Source organism: Odontesthes bonariensis, chromosome 14 (assembly GCF_027942865.1).
Source record: "Odontesthes bonariensis isolate fOdoBon6 chromosome 14, fOdoBon6.hap1, whole genome shotgun sequence".
NCBI lineage: Eukaryota > Metazoa > Chordata > Actinopteri > Atheriniformes > Atherinopsidae > Odontesthes > Odontesthes bonariensis.
In genome coordinates this window covers 28,989,990-29,014,704 of record NC_134519.1, presented here as the reverse complement: position 1 = coordinate 29,014,704, position 24,715 = coordinate 28,989,990, and the positions used below count along the sequence as shown (strand labels likewise).

At 40.5% G+C, this 24,715-nt stretch overlaps 1 protein-coding gene across 1 annotated transcript in view; it reads left to right on the top strand.

Annotated features, from left to right (window-relative positions):
* Positions 1-1,469: 1,469 nt before the first annotated feature.
* The window catches only part of tmtopsa (teleost multiple tissue opsin a), an 83,227-nt gene continuing 59,981 nt past the window's right edge, over positions 1,470-24,715 (top strand). The window contains exons 1-2 of the mRNA XM_075483910.1: positions 1,470-1,842; positions 11,393-11,721. Of these exons, the coding sequence (XP_075340025.1) occupies positions 1,470-1,842; positions 11,393-11,721 (702 nt within the window). The remainder of the gene's footprint in view (positions 1,843-11,392; positions 11,722-24,715) is intronic.

The following is a 24,715-nucleotide window of genomic DNA, read 5'->3' as shown; positions in this document are numbered from 1 at the left end:
GCCTTGCTGAGGACCAGATGATTTTATATTATGTCCTGACAAGTAAAATCTTGGAATTGGAAGAGAGTGTACTTTTCTCCCTGTAAGACACGGAGAGATGACATACATTTTTTATCTTAATTAACTGATCAGGTGTCAGACTTGGCATTAGTATGGTAGAGATGTTTGGTTGCTATGCGCCGACCTTATCGGCAGCAAGTCTGTCTCAATTTTTCTCATCGTGTATATGATAATTTGTCATTTTTCATTTTTAGTTTCTATCTAAACCAATCATTGTAAATATTTAAAAAAATGTTGAGCTACTTGATGAATTTGAATTTAAATAAAGTATAAATAAAGTAAAAATAAAGTAAAAATAAAGTATTTTTCTATTCTATTCTTATGGCTTGAATCAAAGACATTTCTGCGCATGCCTCTACTGTTTACGACTTTCAACGCTCAAACAGATATTGAAATGCAAGACTTGAGGACTTGAAACCATCTGTTAACACGTCCGACTTAACGATCCGACTCATGAGCACTTACCATTCATTATCACACGAATTGCCTTTTCAGTACTCATAGGTCGGACTCGAAACACACCCATTTCTGACGCGCGCCTTGGCTCTGATGAGAGTGAAAGAAAGGCGCACACAGACATACACCTGCCAAAGTTCTCCAAACCATCTGTGAGGTGGCTGCTGATGCAGTAGATGTGTCAAGAGCACACACACACACACACGCACGCACGCACGCACACACACACACACACACACACACACACACACACACACACACACACACACACACACACACAAACACAAGAACTATTTCAGGAATGGATCAGCGGAGCGGCTGCTGAGATCGTGTTCAGCACACCGGACAGCACCTCGTAACATCACGCGCCCAGTAGCGCCTGAAACTTTAAGGTGGACCTGAGTCGAATCGAACTCTGAGCGCAGCGGGTTGCGCAATATTTCTCTGTGAGACGCCCGGTTTAACGATTGGTCTGCCGCTGTTTTTCCACGCGACTCTCTTGCCCGCCCAACACCAACCCCCCCCCCCCAAACCTAAACGTCATCTGCCGGAGAGCGCGCTACAGTGATTTAAATACGACTAGAGAGGGAAGGTGTCTGGATGAGACACAGCAGCATCTCTGGAAAGAATGAGAGCGCGCATCATAGACTGCCACACGGTGGAGAAAAGCCTAACCAAACTTTTTATCCCCAGAATTTTAGAACACCCCCCTCCACTTATGCCCCCCGAACGGAAGCACACAGTTTAGATATTCACAACAAACAATTAATTTGTTATCTCAAATTTCAGTTTGGCTCAATTTTTCTCAGCCTGACATGTTTTTTTAAAGCAACAAGTGTTTCTGGCGGCTCCTCTTTCTTTTTCATTTTCCACACAGCCGAAAAAAAATAAATGTTATCGACACATTAGCTGCCGTGGCCTCCCAGCGTGCCACCGCAGTGACACAGACTGCCATGATCGTGTCCAACGTGAGCCTGGGCGGCTGCGCGGAGTTCAACAGCGCTCTGTGCGCCGGAGCCGGGGAAGGACACCTGGGGGGCGGTTCATACCGGACGACCCTCAGCCCGACAGGGCACCTGGTCGTGGCGGTGTGCCTCGGCTTCATCGGCACTCTCGGACTCATGAACAACCTGCTGGTGCTGGTGCTCTTCTGTCGCTACAAGATGCTGCGCTCTCCCATCAACCTGCTCCTGATTAACATTTCTGTCAGCGACCTGCTCGTGTGCGTACTGGGGACTCCGTTCAGCTTCGCAGCCAGCACTCAGGGAAGGTGGCTCATAGGAGAAGGGGGATGCGTATGGTACGGCTTCGCCAACTCCCTCTGCGGTGAGTAGAGATACGGAATCTGTTTGTTGATGGTATGTGATGGTCTGTTGCATCTTCACGTTGATGTATCGCTGTATGTACAATCATGGGCACAGCTTTTTCATCTGAGATGTGGTTCTGGTGGGTGTGCGGAGCCTTTATCGCAACACTTCGTCCGATGGAATTGATGAAGTAAAGTTTCTCTCTTGGGGTGGAAATGAGCATTTTGGACAATAACTGTGTCACGCTCTGATGGGCACTTTATAGCCACAGCAAACTTTCTGATTAAAAACGTGGAAATTTCGAAGCGCATGTCAATTATAGGCCTATAGGCTATTGAGATCATAATGATCATTTATGCGTGCACGAATATGAAATCTGTTTAGCAGCTTGATCTGTTTCCATGTGTAATCTGGATTTTCTGTCTTTAATTATTCGGGTGAGCAGCCAGCTGTTCGTCGGGAAGCGCGAGTCGCCTCATCATCTCTAATCTGTGACTGTTTGCAGAAAAATAAAAGTTGAATTAATTGTAAGTAAAAAGCCAAATTCTTGTGTTGCTGGTGTGCACGTCCGCTGTCATAGTCCGGATCATAAGGCATGTGCACGTTCTGTTCTGGTGGTTAGTTCTGAAAACAGCTGCTCAGCTCCTCGTGCGGGGAATGGAGCTTCATCACAGACTGTTGAATTACTTCCCAAGCTGCCAGCGCGTGCATTTCCACGGCATAACATCGCGTTACGTGTTTAGGAAATAATGTGGCGTTTTAAACAGATGCTTAGTCATTTGCTCAAACCTTATTAAAAACTCTAAAAACGTTCCTGTTTCGCACGGTGCAGGCAGACGCTGTTAGATGGCTGCTAAATACTTGTTTAGGAGGAAAACGTTGTTTGTACAATAAATTCAGCATGATGGACAAGAGTGTGCGGTATCTTCCCCTTTGAAATGTGCTAAATACTTGTTACCTGAGGCGGCGGAAGCCTCCTCACTGTTCATTCAGCTGCCTGTGGAGGTCTGCGGAGACACGGGGTCGATCAACGGGCGTCCCAAAGGATGCATTAGGAGTATTTCTTGCAAAAACCAAATCATTCAGTTAAATGGCTAAGGGGACGTTGGTACCTTTGCTCAGGTTTGCTGATATCAATGCAAATGAGGTAAGATTATGAAACTAAGAATTAGGCACTCAGTCACTTGGAACTGGGCCAGGATGGAGGGAAAAAAAGCACACACGCAGAGCTTGATCATTCCAAATGGGTGTGCTGTAGGTGAGCAGCATTTGGTAAAATCTAAATAGAATAAGATGATATTTTCGCAGCTAAATGTATTAAGTGAGTCATTTGTGTTTCTATTGTGTTGCAAAGTCTGCTTTTTTTCCCTTTCTCGCTCTCTCTTTTAAAAAAAAAAGAAATAAACCAGCTTTCTTGGTGTCTGCAATTGATTTAAAAGCTTTCCATTTAATTGAAACAACCTTTGAAGACCAGACAGATTTCTCCTCTCCCTGACATCAGCACTATGTTATAAGACTCTCATTGTTATATATTACACAACTTCTGCTTTGCTTTTCAGTCAAAACGCATTTCAAAGGCTGTATAAAGGATGTAGGTTATAAAGGGGAACTAAGCTCCTAAATCAACTGAAGCAGAACTTTCAGAAAAAGGATATCATCCTGCATAATGGTTTCATTTTTGTTCATATAAGTGTTTATCTAACCTTCCACCTTCAGTCGATGCTCAAAGTTTTAGGTATACAGAGAGATGTTTGAGCTCTCTGATACCTTTTATAAATGTCTTAGTAAGCTTGTCAGGAGTGTGGCTTCTTAACAGTTATTGGGGGAAAAAGGTTAGGTTAGGTTTTAAATCATTCGAAGGTCATAAGTTTTTGATTCTTCAAACCTTGCCCTGACAATTGGCAGTCATGAGATCCACGAGGGGCTGCACGGTGGTGTGGTGGTTAGCACCGTCGCCTCACAGCAAGAAGGTTCCAGGTTCAACACCCAGCTGGGGCCTTTCTGTGTGGAGTTTGCATGTTCTCCCCTTGTATGCGTGGGTTCTCTCCGGGTACTCCGGCTTCCTCCCACTGTCCAAAAAATCATGCATGTTAGGTTAATTGGCATCTCTAAATTGTCCTTAGGAGTGAGTGTGAGCGTGCATGGTTGTTTGTCTCGTTTGTCTCTATGTGGCCCTGCGATGGACTGGCGGCCTGTCCAGGGTGTACCCCGCCTCTCTCCCATTGACTGCTGGGATAGGCTCCAGCCCGCCCGCGACCCGATCGACGGATTCAGCGGTATAGATAATGGATGGATGGAGATCCACGAGCAGCTGCAGCTGTCAGAACATTAATATAATTGATCCTCACAAAGCAAGAGAAGACTGTGAGAACACAACAAACCACAAGAAGCTTCTTTCTCAGTTTGTAATGCAATTGGAAAGTACAGCTGACAAGTTGAGCTGTGGGTGACCAAGAAAAGAACTGATTGTAGGATAGAGGCAAAAGAAAATCCCATTCTGTCTGTAAAAGGCCTCCAGAAAGATTCAGCAAACTCTGAATGGTCAGCGACACCTGTACGATTCTGACCTTCACAGGAGTCATCACAGGAAATCCTCCAGGATTCTCAGTACAACATTTATCATCAGAAGTTTGTAAATGAATATCTGAAGAAGCTTGAAGCTCTGGAAAAATGATTGAAGCCTGATTGCAGTAAAGCAGAACTTTTTGGTTCAATAGAAAAAGTATGTTTGGAGCATTTCGTTGAAAGAATGCCCCTCCTACTCTTATGTTGGATCGATCATGCTATGAGCTTGTGTTGCAGCGAGTGCCATGGGGAACCTTTCACTGGTGCAATCAATCAAACACCAGCAGACTGTGGAAGCAAACACCACGCTGTGTAAAAAAAAAAGAAGAAAAAAAACAGATAAAAAGAGTCTGTAATGCTGACACACCTCAAAATCCAACTGCCTAAAGGAGTACAAGCTGACGGTTTTGCCACAATCCTCAGAGTCCCTTGAGTTGAAAATCATAAAAAATGTGTTGAAAGGCCCTAAAAACAGCAGCAGATGTATGAAAACCCAATAATCTCACAGAACTAGAAGACCTTTTCCAGGCTGAAAATCTCCTGGTGACGAACATATAGATGGTTAGCTGACAATAAAAAAAGCATTTACGAGCTCTGATATTTGCTGAGGAGATGTTGATAAATATCGTCCATGCAGGATGTTTAACTGTTTACCTCGGGCTCTTTCAGTTTTTTGCTATTCTGAAACTGTAAAAGCTGGAAGTAAAGAACTAAAAACTGTAAAAGCTGGAAGGAAAGCACTCAAAACGGTGAAGAAATCGTCACCTTGTCAGCTTTTACTCGCTTAAATGTTCTCAACAGACCACAGCTGATATCTTAACAAGGGGAGCCGAGATGTTTGCATGCCGGTTTAAATTCCTCCAGTAAAATTGATATCATTATAGTTGTGGTATGTTTGAAGCTTTCAACTGCTTTGCTTCCAGCAAAGCACTCGTATCACCCCATCAAAGACAGACAAAGATTAAGGGCCATTTGAAGATGTGTAACACTGACATCCACAAGGAGCCAATTTGTCAAATTCTGTCTCGCAGAACTTTGGTTTCTACAAACTAAAAACATCGCAGGAATACATAGAGAGAAAGAGATGGCTGGCAGACATCATTAGAGCATCCATTGGTCACGGACGAGTAAATCCTCGATGGGCTCATAAAAACTTGAGTGAGGAAAGGAAAAGTGAAATTGATTGTTTAGATGAATAATTCTCGTTTCGGCATTGACAAAGTGATCCTGTCTGTCTTCACAAAATCCCTGTAAAGCTTTTCCGCCCCTCCCCAAATGATCAATGCTCCTTCAAATTAGAGAGCCCCATTGTCAAAGACAAAAGATGTTGTTAGCCTGGTGGTAGCGCATTCTTGGTCTCCCCTCACATCAATTTCTTCTCTTTGCTTGCAGCCTCTTGCTTTCATCCTCACATGTTTTGAATAACTGAACAATTTATGTTCCACGCCTTTGACTTTATGCCAAAAGGATTTTTTGCGCGCCACAGACACATCCTCCAGCTCTGCCTTTGCCATCAGCCTCCTGGCACCCATTTAGTTGCTTCACCTCTTCTCCGCTCCTCTTTGCATTTTCCTCACTCCCTCTCTGTACTTTTATTGTCTTCCATAATACTGTCGAGTAACCAGCCACAGTCTTCTATTCTGTCTTTGACACCCAGTATACGTGCTCCTGCATACTGCCGGCTGCCTCCTGCCCCGAGTGGACTCTGCACACAGTCGCTGGATTAACCTTGCACTGCTGAGCCCGCTCACCGCATACTAAAGTCAGGCTTCCCTCCGTGGCACATACACACACACACACACACGCACACATGCACACACACACACACACACACACACACACAGAGAAAAGAAATGGATGCACAGAGGCAAGGACTTGCACGTGCACCTCACCAGCAGAAGCAACACCTAGCCTCACCTAGTGATGTTAATTTGTTGTGAAGGTATGGAAGTCTGAGCAGGGATAAAGGTGAGTGAGTGAGATCATAAATGAGCCGAAGTAACACACAGCAAATTAGAGGCTTCGTAACGCTGAGGTGAAAATATGTTCAGAGGATGAGAGGTGTATGAATAATTGACCACATCCACTGAAATGTTTCTCTGTTTTCTTTGTGAACTTGTCGGGATAGCTTTGCGCCTCTGTGACGACCGAGGGGAAGACACTGGGACGGGATTCCCAGAACAAAACATCTTTATTCCATTCCATCCAAAATGTCTTTTGCTGGATATACAGTTTCAAGTTGAGCGATACTGAAACAGAAGCTTTTCAAAAGACAATTATGACAACAGCTGAGAGGGAGCAGCATAGGGACAGCAGAACAAAGGTTCTCGGGGTTTTTTTCTCTCGTAATCAGATCCTGAGATGTTTCATTTCGGAATATTAGATTCTGCTGCTTCGTTTGATTCAGCCAGAGGACCGTCTTTCAGAATGACATTATACGCGCTCAAATAAAGGTTTCCCTTTTACTCACACAGTGTGCAGTAAAACCAGAGACGTGCTGTACTCATCAAGAGGGAGGCTATCATACAGGATCTGCTGATATGGGCTTTTCCCTAAGATTAAAATCACAAACCATCAAAACTAATGACTTATTAATGGCTACAGCAGTTTTGAGGAGGCCCTCCAGAAGGCAACAAATTTTTTTTGGCGTAAATATGAGCCAAATCTGGATTTTTCTAATCGTTCACATTTGGCCTTGATTTGAAGGTCTGGGTGAATGTGACTGACTTGACTGACAAGACTCAGCCATTTATCCACTAGATGTGGCCAGAACCTGAATTTCCTTTAGAATGAAAGGATTTCTGATTGTTATTACAAAAAGTAATGAAATTGGCTTATTAACTTTGACATACCCCTGCAGCCCTGTGCATGCTCAGGCTGACGGGATAGAATTCAACCGATGATTCGATGTGATCAGCTTTTTAAAAAAAATTGGCTTCATTTGAATAAAATTCTAATTAAATGGATTTAATTGAACTGCATTTACTCTCTCTGTGTAGCACCCTGAGATGACTTCAATTTTGTTTATTTGGTGATAAACAAAATTGAATTGAACTGAACTGAACTAAATTGTGTCCCAGATCAGGTCAGACGTGTCAGCTGTCCTGGTGAGGACAGAAAGTTTCAGCACCATTATGCCCAGGGTTTCCCTCTTGATGTCACTGAATGTGAGCAGTGTACCAGAGCTGCTAATGAGCTGTAGCATATTTGAAGTGGGATTTATTTTGGCACTCACTAAAGCTGATTTATAGAGACTGGAGACGTGTGTCACCTCGAGGACTCATTATTCACATGCCTCAGCAGTTTGGATGATCCTTTCATTTGATTCACAACTATTCAGTTAATAGTCATAAGATTTGTCATAAAGCAAATTCCATCATTAATCCTGAAGGTCACGTTTAGCAAATGGAAAACAGCAAAGTAGAAATATGGAAATTCTACCCTTCAATTGTTTGCTGTTGCACCAACAGGGGTCGAAATGATATATATTTTACAATGTGGCCCAGCTGCCTAGTGGGTACACGAGAAGTAATTCACACTTAGTGTATGTGAGCTCTCACATTGAAGAGTAATATGAATCTCTGGAGGATGTGATGCTGCTTCCTGCTGTGTTGCGTGTTGGAACAAGAGAGCCGCTTTGTGAGATAACTTCTGTAACTTGAGCTGTTCCAGTTTCTACTGGGCGATGTCACAATATCTGACCATCACTGCACACTTATTGTGGATAAAAGCATTTATGATAACAGTGTTATTGTGATATCAATGCAAAACTTTTTTTAAAAAGAGGAAAGAAATACATCCCCAACAGACTGATTCATCTTTGTTTCATGAGATTTATTTATTTTTTTGGTTCCTGTTTTTTTAGCATTAGTAATGCACTAAATCAGAGGTTTTTGATTTCATCATCTTAGGTCAGATGACCATATATGTATAATCTTGACGATTTGATATCACAGTTATCGTTCATTCAGGAATATGTTTACCTTTTATTTTGGATGACTAATAAGTTGGTCAAAAAATTATCTAATAAGACTAAGAATTAATTACCTCGGGAATATTGATCACAACACAAAGAACGATATGAATGGCATAAATAGGTTTTCAGGCTGTACAGTGGTGCGGTGGTTCGCACCGTCACTTCAGAGCAGGAGGAATCCCGGTTCGATTCCTTTCTGTGTGGAGTTTGCATGTTCTCCCCCTGTATGCATGGGCTCTCATGGGGTACTTTGGTCTCCTCCGACCATCTAAAAGCATGCATGTCAGGTTAATTGATGTCTCTAAATTGACCCTTGGAGTGAGTGTGGCTGGTTGTTTTTCTCATTTGTCTCCATGTGGCCTTGTGATGGACTGGTGACTTGTCCAGGATGTACCCCGCTTTTCGCCCAGTAGCCTCTGGATTAGGCGACTCCTCCAACTATGTTTGGCGTCCTTGTAAACAACTAAGACATTCAGAAGAAGGTTGTTTCTGCTTGAAATTCCCAGCTGTGAACCTGAGCTGGGATAGAAAATGGATAGATGGATATTGATTTTCAGTCTCATTTTAGGCTCAGTGATACACTTTGAGCCTAAACTTTAAAATTTACGAATCCCAGGAACCCGTGAACAGTTTTGGCTGGGTGTAAGATCTGCTCATTTACAAGCCGGTGTCATGTTGAAATCTCAGATTTCAGAATCCAACCCTTTTTCAGTCTATTCATGAAACTAAACTAAATTCCTAGGTCCCAACATTCAGCTGTATGTTCTTGGTATTGATTAAAAAACAATGGGATTCATATCCCATCATTTATATCACTTATCAGAGGATAAGAAAGATTAAAGCTAACCAAGCAACACAATACAGTATGTCTTCTGTCATTGCCCTCCAAAACAACATGTTCATTTATCAATACTTTATAAAACATACATGTGAAAAAGGATTAACATGACTTTTGGCTTTGTCATTATTTGATTGTGTAAGGCTGGAAAACAACACAAGACGGTTTGGCTTAGACAAGATTATGGTTTGAAGGGGGTGGGGGGTACAGATGACAATGGTCAAGGTTAAGTGTATTTATTTCAAGAAATCCAATGATTCTGATGGGTAAAAAGAAAAATATCAGAGGAAAGAAAATGAGGGTCAGGTGGTCAGGTGGACTTCCCCTGATGTGAAAACGTGGGCAGTAAAGAAAAGGCTACAGTTTCACCTCAGTTTCCAAAATAAAAAGTTTGTTGGAGCCATAACGTTGGATCACCTTCAGCTCGTAGCAAGCATAGAACCACTATGGATTTCTGCAGCTTCCCTTACGTGCAACAAAATATCAGTGACCGAACCACAAATGGAAACTATGTTTGGCGTCCTTGTAAACAACCAAGACATCCAGAAGAAGGTTGTTTCTGCTTGAAGTCATTATTTTCCATCAAATTCCTTACAGGTAGAGTTTTCAGTTTTACAGGCCTCCAACATTTTGATAGAAATGTAACAATGTTCACTGTGAGTGATGCTCTGAGCCTGAGATGATTTTTTCTACAAAACTGTTAAATCATTCAGACATAAATTGTTAAAAGTGACAAGAATCTCTGAAAAAAAATCAATAATTAATCATACGCTTTTGATAAACACGCCTTACACTCAAATTCCAGATGAGATCAGAGAATCCCTCCAATGAAAATAGAACAAGGAGGTGAAAGCAGTGTCACCAGATCAGAGCTCACACATCACTGAGAGCTTCTGCTGCACTACACCAGTATTTAGTGATGACACCCAGCTATAAACACTCTATCACAAAGTCTCCGGTGTGAAGATGACATCAGCCTGTCTGCCAGGTGTGAGAGGACAATTCCCCCGGTGATTCATAAGAAACCTGACGACAGAGCTCTAAACGAGGCATTTTTAGTCAAAATGACACAATATTGGAATCATATTTGGAGTCAAATTGCTGTGAGTCAGCCCATATCAAACAGAAGCATAAGTGGGTGGTTGTAAAGCTGTGTTGACCCTGTAATATTGCAGTAACAGAACTAATAAAAGCCCTGAGCTAATCAGTGTGTGAAGGGAAAAGCAACATGAGTTTAATATCTGAGAGCAAACAGACTTATACAACACTGTCTCTGAGACTCTGCAGTCAAGAAACGCACACAGTTTGGTCAATGTACTGTTTGCAAAATGTAAGGACAGACACACAGACATAAAAACACCTCGTCTTCATGGCAGAGCAAAAACGTGTTTCCATCTAATTCTTATTCTAACTCACCTCCCTTTATTAATATTTCCTATTTATGATTACCCATCATGCCGAGTAGTCAGTGAAAGGTCTTGTTCTTAGAAGAGCATTCAGTTCAGGTCCCCTTTATTGCCACTTAGACTCAATGGGCTTTACCAGCAGCCCCATGGTACATAATGGCTTCAAATAGCAAACAGGAATGAAAATGCCAAGGGATGGCATGAACACTGAGCTTCAGGCTGCCACTGCTCAGCTTTTGCAATACTGAGTAACAGAGACACAAAGCATGTGCTGCATTGAACGATAAGAAAGCTTCTTGAAATGTCTATGTTGTTTTTCAGTGGACTGCCTCTGTCAGAGACACTTCAGGTGGTGCCATTGTTTCTAATTTACAGCAGCGGGGACCTGCTGCAGGTTGCAACATATGAGCTGAAATATTAGCTCTAGTTTTACTGTGCTGCACGTCTCACTCAGGCAATTGTCTTTTTAAAACTATATCCTGCCCTCTGTGTGAACTGGTAAGACACATTTTACCTGCACCTCTGATTTCAGAGAGAACTGTGAGGCTTTACGTCACAGTGGAAGGATAAGCATGTGGACAGAGAGTGCACTTGTGTTTTATGGTCAAATTAAATGAACAGAAGAACTCACCTGCACATGCTGTTTGCAGCATTTGTCTTTTGCTTAACTCCTTTTATTATTTGTATACTATAGGTTAATCCACGTTGTGTATCTTTGTGCACATATGCAGTATATACGGTACATTTCATGTTAATTGTTTTTTGTGTCCCATATACACTGTAGGCATCGTGTCCTTGATCTCCCTGGCCATCCTCTCCTATGAGCGCTACAGCACCATGATGACCCCCGCTGAGGCAGACTCCTCCAATTACCACAAGATTTCCCTAGGCATCGTCCTGTCCTGGGTCTACTCCCTCATATGGACCCTGCCACCGCTCTTCGGCTGGAGCCACTATGGTCCAGAGGGTCCAGGCACCACTTGCTCTGTCGATTGGACTGCCAAGACAGCAAATAACATCTCTTACATCATCTGCCTGTTTGTCTTCTGCCTCATCGTGCCATTCCTGGTGATCATCGTCTGCTATGGGAAACTGCTGTATGCCATCAAACAGGTGCGTCAGTCAGGGACTCTCCACTTTAAACATAAACCTGTGCTGGGGGGCATTCCAGTACTTAGCTGTTGAGTTAACAAAATCAAGTCTCAAAACAAAATATGAAGCTTTTACTGATTTATTTTTTTTAAACATGTTTAAGAGACAACAAAGTATGCATTTGGAGGTCAGAGAGGTTGGGGGACAGAGTTGCACACAAGTTGAACAGCCGAGTTCAACTTGCATCCCAACCACTAATGTTTCAAAATAACTTTACTTTGATTGTCTCTTTGCACTGCTTCACACATCACATATTTGGTTAACATAAGGCATTAAAAAGCTACATGTTATGGGTAGGAAGTCATCTTGGCCTGTTACATACAGAGTATTAATGTATTGCATGAACATATAACTTTACTGTGTCACTGGCTGCTGAGTCCTGCCCTCCTCAGCTGAACAAATAAAACATGTTGGACACACAAACCAGACCTCTATACATTTATCTGAAACTGGTGCTAAATGGCATTAAAACAAAAACAAAGCAAAAAAAATAAACAAGCAGAAATCATATTCTTCAGCATGGATGCAAAGGTTTCTGTGTGGTGCCTATTTCACATTTTTTTGTGTGACCCAGGCTGGTTCACATCTTATTTACATAAATCTCAAGATTCAAATGCATTTTTTTAAATTATTGATTTAAATTTCAAGCTGTTCTCATCACTATTCTATATTGCAATTAAGTTAAATTGAACATATGTGTGAATTATTTTACTCATACTCTTCAGTATCTTCCTGTTCTGTGGATTGTTTTTCATTTCATCTTATTCTTTTAGTTTTAGATACTACATACTCGATTGTTATAGTTTACTCTAACTGCTGCCAGGTAGACAGCCTCATTTTTGTATAAAATCCTACTGTAGTGGCCTTTTGCCCATAAAAAACAAACTCAACTTTAAACTAAACAATATCAAAAGGCCACTGATGCACCATGGGGATGTCGTTTAATGCAGGCAAAAGAAGATGAATGTCCAAGCTGAATTTGTGCGTTTTCTGATGATTTATTTAAAAATAATAAAACAAACAAAAGAACAAAGAAAACCATGGCTGCTGCTTCTAAATAAAGCACTGAAATTAATCAAATAAAGTTATTCATAATTAGCTAATTAAATTTACAACTAGAACCAAAAAACAAAAACTAACTTTACAAATAGCTCCTACACCTACCATATGCTACATGCTAAGCAATAAACACCAGGCAGACAGACACAGTTAGCAACTAGCTAGCATACACCACGGAACATTTAAAAGCTAAAAAGCTCTACATTTTCCACACAAGTTGATGGAGATCAAACAGTGAGCATTGAATTCACACTCGTCACTGGAAACTAAAAATGAATGCTAATGATGCTATTAATCTGAGGAATGTATAGGCAAATGTTTGCTAGCATAAATCTTTATTTCATGTGTTTATAGATTGTTTTTGAAACTTCCAAGTGGCCAGATAACCGTTAATGCAATGTCCCTCACACACACAGAATCTTTTTTAACCTAAACAGAATGTACTGTATGTCATAAAAGATGTAGCTTGTGGGAATGCAATAATAAATACACCGCCAGCTGATTCAGCTGATTGGGAATCTGATAGTAGAACAATAAAACTACATTCTATCAAAATAAAAAGGTCAAAACTTCTATTTCAACCCCTGCCCTATAAACATAAAAAGTGATAATGTTCCTGTCTTTTTAAGGACACTTGTTTTCAGTGTTATAAAAGCAATGCAGACTTTGTGTCTGGGGTTTGAACAGATTTCTTTTTAAAGGAAAACATAAAGAAGCAGTTGTGTAACGAAGTAAATATGAATAAATATACTACAAAGGGGCAACAGTGTTACAGGAAAGGATTATATTTCGACAAGGAAATTAATTTAATTATAAATAAAGACCTACTGCTGCGTCGCCTTTAAAGGAAGTAATAATTAAAAGAGTATATATCATTTCCACGGCTTTAATCGAGACACGACAGGCACATTTTATTCTTAAACATCTTACAGCTCAATGTTTTGATCTCAACAGTACATTGGCAGTTAAAGTGACATTTCACGGGTCATCCAACATTGAAGCAGTGAACCCGGCAGTGATCTTAGGTAGTAAAACTGTACTTCCATACACAAAATGGTTGGTTTACACATTTATCTGAATCACCATTAAAAAAACACAAGTATCTTAAAGTGGTCTCAAGTCTAATGATATCTTCCATGCCAGTACAGACGTGGAGTCTTGTTATCACACTCTCTCACACACATTTTAAATACTTCAATTAAATGTAGTCCAAGTCAACAGGTTGTAATTTGTTGTCTAAACAAGCAAATCCCTCCAAAGCAGAGACAGGTTCACTTGCATTGTGAGAGTTGAATAATGATCCCTCAATTTAGCCAGGGAAGCTGTAAATAAACTATAGTGTTCTAATTGGGTTTTAAAAAGTAAAAGTATTTCATGCAAGATGCAGTTTTAACGAAAATTAATGCATATCTACTCGGCTGAATATCATTAGAGTGTTTTTCCTCTATAAATGCGGGATGCCAAATAAATAACTAAAAGAAGTAGGCAGCCTTACTCTAAAGTGGGAGTGTCTTTAATCTTGTGCTGTCTTCCAATCTCTAGAGGGATGTTGACATACTTGATGTATATCGGTTCTCATCATGTCAGTGAGTTTTCAGCTGCTGCCTGCTCTCAGGTGAGGAGGACAGCTGGTCACCCAGACTGTGTTTTTTTGGGATTTGCTCCTCTTTCCCCCTCGGGTATGAACTGTGGCATGAGGTGACCGGTTCTTCACACTCTTTCTCCCTCTGACAGAGTGGGAGAATATGAGCAGAGACTGTGTTGAATGCTGCGTTTGCTGGCTCTCCGGGGAAGCCACACCACATGCAAACATGTGCACTCGCACAGTATCCAAGAGCAAGTCCCTGAGCAATTTTTTGGGGATTATAACTCACTCAGACTCTAGGACAAACAGTGAGTTACACATGTGAGTGCGTGTGTGAGCATGCTTGTACACTTTCTGCTCTGATAAACTGTGCAGCCTGGTATGTGACACTGACATACCTGTGAGGGAATTTGAATAACGATTCATCAACAGCAACAACATTTTGTTCACTTTGTTCTTCTTCTTTTGCCTTTTGAACACCTTATCTATTTGCCTGTCCAAATGCCTCCACTGTTCTTTGTACAGATGAAGAATCGTGCTTGGGAAAGTAAAAGTGTTAAGTTCTTTTTCTCTCTTTGTCTTTGTCTGCTTTTTTTTTTTCTCCCTCGTATATCTACTACATGTCAGCTCCAGCTGCTTGTTTCTGTCTCTCATCCTTTGCCCCTTCTTTGTGCAGGATTACATGTGCATTCCTTATCTGTGCTTGTTTTAATGGCCCACCATGCTGTTTACGGTCCCTCTCACAATGTCAGTGCTATATAAAAGAAAGGCTATGGTTCTCCCATCAGCTCACATGGGTTCATGCCTGCTGGAACAGAAAAAGATTTTCGACCGGCACTTTCTTAACCGCAGAATGTCTGTTTAGCAACACGGCCCACAGTGTGTTCCAAAGCTGTCCAGGCTGCAATACCGTGTCACAACACAGATCTCGTTACGCTGAGCAACTCTGTGCAAATATCGAGTGCAGAAGTGACAGGGTGTAAAAATCCACTGTATAGCGATGGATCAAACCGCGATGATACAAGGTCTGGTGGCCCCATTCTAAGTATCTTTTAGTCTTAACTTGTCTGTGCCAATAGATGAATTATGACGATGAAAATTAGGACATCTCCATATAGATAATGCAGTGGATGCACTTCTACTGACAGTGAAAATCACGTTTCGAATATTTCCTGTACTATAAAATAAAGTAGGCATTTAGAGGCCCAAGAGTCCAAAAACTAAATGTTAACTAAATTGAAAAAAACTGGCTTATGCCAATGCAAAGTGTGCACAGTATGGTTTAAAATAGATCTCGGAAATAAGTCTGAGGTATAAATACGGTGAGAAATACAATCCTCCTAAAAATAAAATAAATTCAATATAAATTCTATCATTTTCTATGAAAAACCTGATGTGGAACATGGACTTTGGACATTTTCTTGTCATTCAAACAGGACAATCAGAAGCAGCAGCTGATGGGGTAGAACCAATTACCAAGACAAACTTTAGGGTGAAGCTAAAGAGAATAATGCCATTCTCTGCTGCCTAATGCTTTTTTCTTGATTAACAGTCAGCAAGTTAATCAACAGTTTGTTTATCACTGGCTCGAAACTGGTTAGAGCTTGAGTGCTTTGTTTCTAGAGTTCATTTACTGTTCCTGGGGATCAAGCGACATGAAGCCGATTGAAAGTTTTTGTGGCATACTGTAGTTTTGGGAACGTCATGTCCAAAGAAGCAGCATGCCCTGGCGCAGTTGGAAATGGCCTGCACTGGGATTTGGAGGCATGAATTACATGTACTCTTTAAAATGAGCGCTCTCTGTGTTGGAACTAGGTCGCAGCTACTTTGTTTTAGCAGAGCAGTGACAGAATAAACAGTTTTGTTTTGTGCAATTTTGTTGACTTTAAGTTTTTACCTAATTAGACAGGACCAACTCTAAGCACACTCTTAAACACACACATAACATTTTAACAGCGCCCAAGCTGGAGTGGTGCACAACACGGTGTAAAAACAAGTTTTCCACACAGTGTTTAAGACTCATTCCTCAAAGGCTGCATTAAACCTTTTCATTTCTCCATCTTGATAGCTCATGTCTAAAAAAGGACGTTCAATATAGTATAAAAGGGACCACTGCATCCAGCTCCCTATAGTGCTTTTTCCTCTTACCTTGATGTGTTCAAAGATGTGGCAAAACTCTTGAGAGACAAGAAAAATAGAAGTTCTTCACTGTAAAGGCTCACAAGAGTTATAATAATCTCTTTATGTGGGACATAATACATGATTAGGACATTCATGATCAAATCAAGATAATGATCATCAGATGAGATGCAAATTACTTTGATTAAACCTCTAATAAACCTCTAATTGTTGACAGATCACTGTAGGGACAACTAAGTGGCTGAAGCAATAAAACTTGTTCTAATAATTTCATGATTCATTCTACTCTGACAAAGCTGCTAGCTTTTCTTGACCGAAAGACCCTAAAAGACTTCAACAACAAAGATGTAATCAAAAATCTCAAAAAAGCAGCATTTCGTGAACAACTGCTTCAGGAGACCCACAAGGACAAGCTAAATCCGTGAGCTCGAATTCATTTGGAGTAAAACAGAAAAAAAGAACAAAATATCCTGATGTACACACACACACACACACACACACACACACACATACATGAAGTGGTCCTTGGTTAGATAACCAGCCGTTCTGTTCCTCGTCTCGGCATCTTTACCCTTGGTCTGAATTCGTTATGTGACTTGTCTGTCCCTGTGGATTTCTACTCATGCTGTCTTGAGTGCGACAGTATCTCTTCAGTATCCTGTCTGTGGCCCATATGGATGCAGGCAGGAAGATGGAGATATAAAGAGTAAGGGAAGGAGGCAGAGTGATGAAAGCGTTAGAAGGCGGTGGAAGGAGGGCAGAGAGTGGCAGACTGTGACTGCTGGAGTTCTAATTTTGAGCTGGCCTACATCAGATGTAGTGACCTTGGGCTGCTCAGGTGTTAATGTCTTCGGCTGCAAGAAGATTTTCTTTTCACACCTTTACAGATTAAGCCATTTTATGACTTGCTGTAATGTCTCACATAAATGTACAGGGAGCGTGCCTGATGTACTCTCTTTCATAAGAGAGATGTATTGCAGTCCGTCCCAGTTTGTTCATGTGCAGAGCTGCAGCAAGCAGCTCTGTTCACTTCCACACTTTCTCTTAACAATTTAATAAAGTATCATTTTAAATTAAATATTCTATAAATGCATTTGATAGGTTATAAAAGGCTTGGATTTTCCTCTTCTCATCTCAAATCACTGACTTTACCTTTGAAGACTTTTATTGCTGGACTAAACTGTGGATTAACGAGCTTGACGACTGACTCAGAATAAAGAAAGGCATCTGGATTCAGAACTGTTGGTCAGATGAAAATACACCTTTGGCTTTGGGACATTTTAATGCGCAGATCTTAAGTATTTTCAATACTTAAATATGAATATTAATTTAGACAATCTTAACAAAAACTGTGTATGTGCACAAAGGCAGAAACTTACATAATGCATTCTTAGTGTCAGATCTATGTAGTGGTTGTGAGTCATTTGTTTCTTTTTTTTTTTTATATATATTTCTTTGACACATTTTTACATTCCTATATGCATTTCTGTTTAATAATGCAAATGATGGGGACTGTCTTTCAGAGGGTCTAAGCTGATCTGCTGTTGATCTGCTGTTGCCAGCAGGGGAGGTAGCAACAGAGGCGAAACGATCCCTCGCATGTGCTTACACACATCAAGCTGGCATCCCAGGAACTTGGTACTCTAATCAATGGTGCTGTTGTCACACAAGCCTGACACCTGATACTGCAGGCGCACTGGCAAATTAACATGGATGTCTTTTTTGCGCTGATCAGGAGCAAATTATTGTGTCAAAGTGGCTAATGACTAACTGATCTGCTTAAAGTATAGCTGTTGTTTATAGCAGTAGAATATAGCAGTTAGCCTTCCCGACTTCTGGTCTGAAAGACAGGTCCCCTCATTTGAGTTATGAAGCACAAATATATAAAGGAATGTCAGAAGAAAATATGGAAATAAATGAAGCGCAACATACAAAGGGGAAATATTAGAGAATAAATCAATCTATAAATAAAAAAAAGGAAAAATTATTTAATTTGGAGGTGCTAGGAAAACAAGAAGAGAAAGAAAAAAATATTGAAAAAAATATCAGGAATATATGGATAAATACAACAGTTAAATAAATGAATACATTTGGGGGTATTAACATAAAGTTAAATGAAAACAGTTTGATACGTCTGCTTTAATTTCTATTAGTTTACTTAACTTAATCATCCCACAAAATGACATTTTGCTATATTTTAGTAGCATTTATCAGCAAATTCTTCTGGGGCATTTCTTTGGCAGTTTTAGTTCTCCGTAAACCTTAACTCAGTAGTTTCAAATGTGTAAAACAGCAACAAATTAGCAAGTGAAAGTGCAAGGAATCGCCAAATGAATCCTAAAATGATATATTCAAATTAAATTCACTTCAAAATGTGAAACTTGAACTCAGCTCTTCAGCTTGACAGTTCTGTGCAGCAACACCACCCAACTCCTCTGACCTTCATCTGGTTATTTTAATCTCTTAAATGTGATAGTCACTTTGTGACTCTTTCATGACATGCGATGACACTGTGTTTATCTCCAAGTTTTTTTTCTTCTTTTTGGTGTCCATTATCACTGTGGGCATGGATCAATAGATAAGGCTTTCATGACGGTTTCACAGTTTGCTGTGAGTGGGTTGGTTAAGAACGTGCAGAAAGGCTGCTGCTGATGGAGGAATGGAGGATGGAGGAAAAGTTGATACATAGTGCCTATCTACAACACTAGTTTGGTGGTTAATGAAATCTTAAACAAGCAGCAATGTGGAAAGTGAGACAGATTACATTTAGTAAAAGAAGAATGGTTTGGTGTAACATTTCAATCTAGAAAATGAAAATTCCGTTGTAATATGTTTCAGAATGAATAGGAGCCGACAGTACGTTTGACTTCTCCCTGTGTGTTAGGTTGCATCAAATTCAGTTTGTCCAGTCACAAATGAGTTTAAATAAGCGTTACAATCTGTGTAGCATCTGACCCGGGGCATGTTCCTTTCTCAGACTGCTTCAATTGAATAGGTTTTATGATCCCCAGAGGAGGGTACAACTCTTCTCCAGTATTTGGCAGGCAAGAAGCATGAATAGTCTTTACAGTGATTTGTTGTTTTCTCTGCAATCCTTTGGTTGTTTGACCTGTAGTAAAAACAACAACAACAACAACAAAAAAGAGTCCAAGATTTTCAGAATTAAAAAACTCAAGTGTTAACTGCTCAGTAAAACACCTGCTCTGTGACTCTGGTCAGACATTATGAAAAGAAAGAAAAGACAGCCGGCTTGTCTGGTGATGTCCATGTGTCCTCCACAATGTCATTTCCGTGTTTATTTCTAGGCTCGCGTTAAAATCCCTGATGTTCCTCACACAAGGCTCACACATATACACTCAAACATCACGGGAAAGAAACTGAAGGAGACACAGCTGTATAATGGCTCTGGAAACCCTTGGAATGAAAATTGCTAACACTTGTGCTTGATCTGAGCTTGGTGAGGGAGGGGCAGGATGTTGGAGACCAGACCTCACACAGAAATTAGTTATCAGATGAAGGATGAAGCTCTTATTCTGTTTGTATGTGAACCTCTAGTGCCTTATCTTATTGTATTTTGGGGTCCTGTTTGCTGTTTTTTCCCTCCTCCCTCTAAGCATCCATCTCTGTCTCCATTCCTGCTCTTTTGAGATGTCTTTGGACTGTGATGCTAACCTTGTGAGTGTGTGCGTGTGTGTGTTTTTCATTCCTCACTGTCCCTGTTACATGCTTACTTTTCTCAATCTTTGTGTGTGCACACAAACGGCACAACACAGGCTCAATTTTAATTTTCTGCAGTCACGGCTTCAATCCCAGTTTTTCTTGCTCGCTCATTCAATCTTTTCAAAGCCCTCTTACTCTTACTCTCATTCTCATTCTCTCTCTCTCTATCTCCGAGCTCTCCGTGTGCCCCGTTCCCATACCGTCTCTCTTTCTCTGTGCCATTATCATTTATCTTCTTCACCTTGGTCGTCGCAGTTGCCATTACCACTTCCATTTCATCTCCACCCCTCATCACCTCTCCAGCAAGCAAACCAGAATGCGCAGCCTGTGGAACCTTGAGACAGATGTTGACCTCTGACAGCTAAACCTGTAAAACAAAAATGAGGTGGGAAGCATTGGGTTTGAGTGATGTGGACACGCTAAAATACTGTTTTGTTATGCGCTCCCATCCAATGTAAACACTGACAATGTAGCTTAATTCTAAAAAGAAAGTTTAACTTTAATATAGCCTCTTGAAGGAAAGATCCTTTTTTTTTTTTTTTTCTTAAGAAATTAGATATTTTTCTGCATTAGAGACAGCTTGGAGAAAAATTTAAATCGCAGTCATGTTTCCAGCAGAAAGTAAGTTGACTTTAATGAAAGAAGTTCTGTGAGAATTTTCTTAGAGAGTTGTAAGATGTTGCCAATGTCACCAAAAAATGAAAAAATGAAGCTGGAGAACATTTGTGACCTCTGAACATGACAAGTGTCACATTCCCTGAAGACTTTTTGTGATGTTGCTAATGGCAAAGTCAAGAGCAAATCAGAGTGGAGATGCCGAGGTTTTATATCACCGACCAGAAGAGTTGACAACTGTTTTACTTTGGATGGATGTGCGAGTGAAGTGACAATGTTACTCTCCTAACATTTAGCATTTTAATTATACACATGATCAAAGTTTTAATTAAATAATTATCAGTTATTTAGATCAGTCCATGACCTTCATGTATTTGCTGAGTGTGTGTTGTACAGTAAAAATGAAAATTTGAGATTAAATTGCAGTTATTGCATGTTGAATTATGTTCGACCGAACTGATTTAAAGTGGAGAGGGTGTGTGGGAAGTGGGTGAGCTAGCTAGTCACTAAAGGAACAGATGGAGCTGCCATGATGTCCAAAAGCCAAAATTGGGGTGGTGTGGTACCTGAGAGGAACAGAGCTAACAACATCGATTTCGAGTGTTGTTGATGTTCCAGAAAGTAGAGGCCCTCCTCAGTGGATCCAAGGCCTGCCACCACACCAGTCAACTGAAGAGAGCAACCCTGGCACACAGCCTTAAGCATGAACAGCCGATGCTCACCAAAATTATCAGGACCTGAAAGAGTAGGACAGACACTGCGCTGCATACCATGGACTTCTTCCTTGAACTATTTGTAGCTCTAACTTACAATTGAAAGTGCTCCAGAACTGAATTTGGAACGCCCTAAGGGTTAACTGCAGACAAAATAACGCGTGGAACACTGTGGTTCATTATCATCTTTTATGCACTCAAATTATGTCCTCAATCCGCAATAAACTAATTAGAGGGTAACGTAACGGGCATTCAAAAGTCAGGAAATACTGAAATACTTGTCCTGACAGGCTGCTGTGACATCCTTTATGACATTCACACACTTAAAGGGATAGTTCGCCTCTTTTGACATGAAGCTGTATGACATCCCATATTAGCAATATCATTTATGAACATTTTCTTACCCCCCGCTGCGTCCTGTGAGCTGAGTTCAAGCCTCGTTTTGGCGTTGACGAAGGTAGTGCAGCTAGTTGGCTGGGGTTTAAAAAATAAAGCGTTTTGCTTTTCAAAATGATATGTGTTCAAAAGAGTAATACATTTGCATCACAAAATCGTTCATCCAGAAAAAGTCAGACCTCACAATCGCTCGGCGCTATTTTCTCTACCTTCGTATCACTGCGTGCTATGTAGACCGTGCAGACCGAAGTGCAGACCGAGCAGCAAACACCGTAACAGGCGCGGCTGTCGGCAGGTGGCGGGTGGAAGATATCCAATGAGATCTTTAAGATATGATGGAGCTCGGTCTTTAAGAGCTTTATATGTGAGGAGAAGAATCGTAAATTCTTTTTTGAATTTCACAGGGAGCCAATGAAGAGAGGCTAAAACTGGAGAAATATGATCTCTCCTGTTAGTTCTCATCAGAACTTTTCTTTGCTGGCTCAGATTGATTACCACCAGTGAGTCACATGATTTTTATTTTTGCAACGTTAGACACAATTCGCACAGTTGTTTCCATTCCCCAAAAGCGCATCATTAACCCCTGAGCCATTGATTCACCATTATCTACACCAATTATATACTATACATGGTCATGGGATGCTGAAGTTTTCCAAGCTGCCACTGGGTAGAAGCAGGGTACACTAAAGATAAACTAAATAAACTAAAAACACTAAATTCAGAATCACCAATTAACCTAACAGGCATGTCACAGGCAGAAAGTCCTTACAGAAAGGACTCAGATGAGGCTTGAACCTTTTTGGTGTGAGGTGACAGTGCTATCCACTGAACCATTGTTCTGGCATCTTCTTTAGGTTCGTGCTGCCTGCTTTTACAACCAAATATCCACTGCCATCAACCATACCCCGCTGATACATTAATTGATAACTTTAGTGAGAAATGTTCCCTGCAAATAAGGGTAAAAGGGGCTGCCCATTCCAACTACCCATTGGAAAAACCAGAGGGAAATTTTTAATCTGCCAAGAGGGGAGGAGTAATACAGCTCTAGAAATAAAACTGGTAATGTGGTCATTTTTTGCTGAGTTCTTAATGGTCCATTGAGAAGAAGAAATCAATAGTGACAGTTCCATTTTTGCTGGATGTATGAACCAGTTCAGTGGGGTTATTGTTTGTAAGCAGCATTTGTACATCGGTAGGTGCTAACTATTGATCGGTGTTACAATAGCCTTTGCATTAACAAATCAGTTGTTATGTCCTCAACAGAGTCACACTAGAGCCTGCCTTCAAATGTCACATAGAGGTCACTGAGCTCAAGCTATTCTGACCCAACCCTCAAAGCAACATTTATTGGGGGAAGAACTGGAAACATCATCAGCAAGCTCAACTAAGACTTAACATGGCAAACTTATTTTCTGGCTTTGTGTTACTGTATCTTTCATCCTTTGGCATTGTATTACCTGATATAACTCTTTCATTTATTTGATTTTTTTTCTGTAGTATGGAAGCTGATGTAATAGCTGGGGATGATCAAGGCTTTGTTCAGATAAGGTGTTCTAAAAGTTAAAGACTTTTCGAAAACCACATTTTCGATTTTGTTAAACTCCGAAATGCTTGAGGGTTCATGATTATACTGTTTAATTCCACTAATTTGCAAACAAATGAGACAAGATAACTGCAAACTTTTTGTTTGACATATTCTAACTTCACTAAATCTATAAATGGTATGTCCACTGGGCCTCACCAAGAATGTTTGAAGACCGCTGGCTCAGATCATAACAAGGTTGATAAACATTTGAGAAATAGTTCAAATTTGGACAAAGAAACCTGAACAACAGCCTCTATTTTTTTTTTAAGGGATGTACGTATAAGCTGTCAAGACCAAATCTCAATTGAACTTGTGAATGATGTCACTTACCTGCTGTTTTCAATCACCACTTAGGTTAATTAGACTCTCCACCCTGGACACCCCTGAAACACACACACACACACACACACACACACACACACACACACACACACGTATCACTTTCTTTGTCCTTTGACTTTGAAATCAGCTGGAAGAAGTCCTGGAACTTTAAGGAAATCTTGAAGTACAGAAAATATTTTTATACTGACGGTATACATCTACATCTAGCATTTTGATAAAAGGTAAATGCAGAAGTACATTGCTGTTGACAAAACCTCAAACACTCTTGCTCTGTTCCAAATGAAAGACAAGCTAATGTCACATGCCTACATTTCCCTTTAGCAAATTGTAACAACGCTTACATTCAGCATTAGAGAAAACTTTCACAAATGCGATTTTGTACAACCATTAGATGTTACAAAGCACTGATGGCTTTGATTAAACGACCGAACAGGCCATTTTAAATGTTAATGCTGACAAAGACAGCTCCAAACACGACCAAGTAACAATGTAGTGTAATGTTACAGCACCTAACAGGAATAAGGCTGCATATTTTTTATATAATATGATATATGTAGATATGTGTTATTTGTAATATAGTGAAACGTAATGGTACTGCATATATCACAGTGCCATGTAATGCAAGAACATTCTGAAAGGCTGTAAGCTACAAAGTGTGAAATTTGCAAAAACTGACTTCCTTTTGTGTGGCTGTCCTGGGTCTCATCGATGCATCTACCACAGAATATTTGTTATGACAGACATGTCTTTGTTCAATATTTATTGCGGCAAAAGTGTGTTTCATCTCGTGCTCTTGTGCTA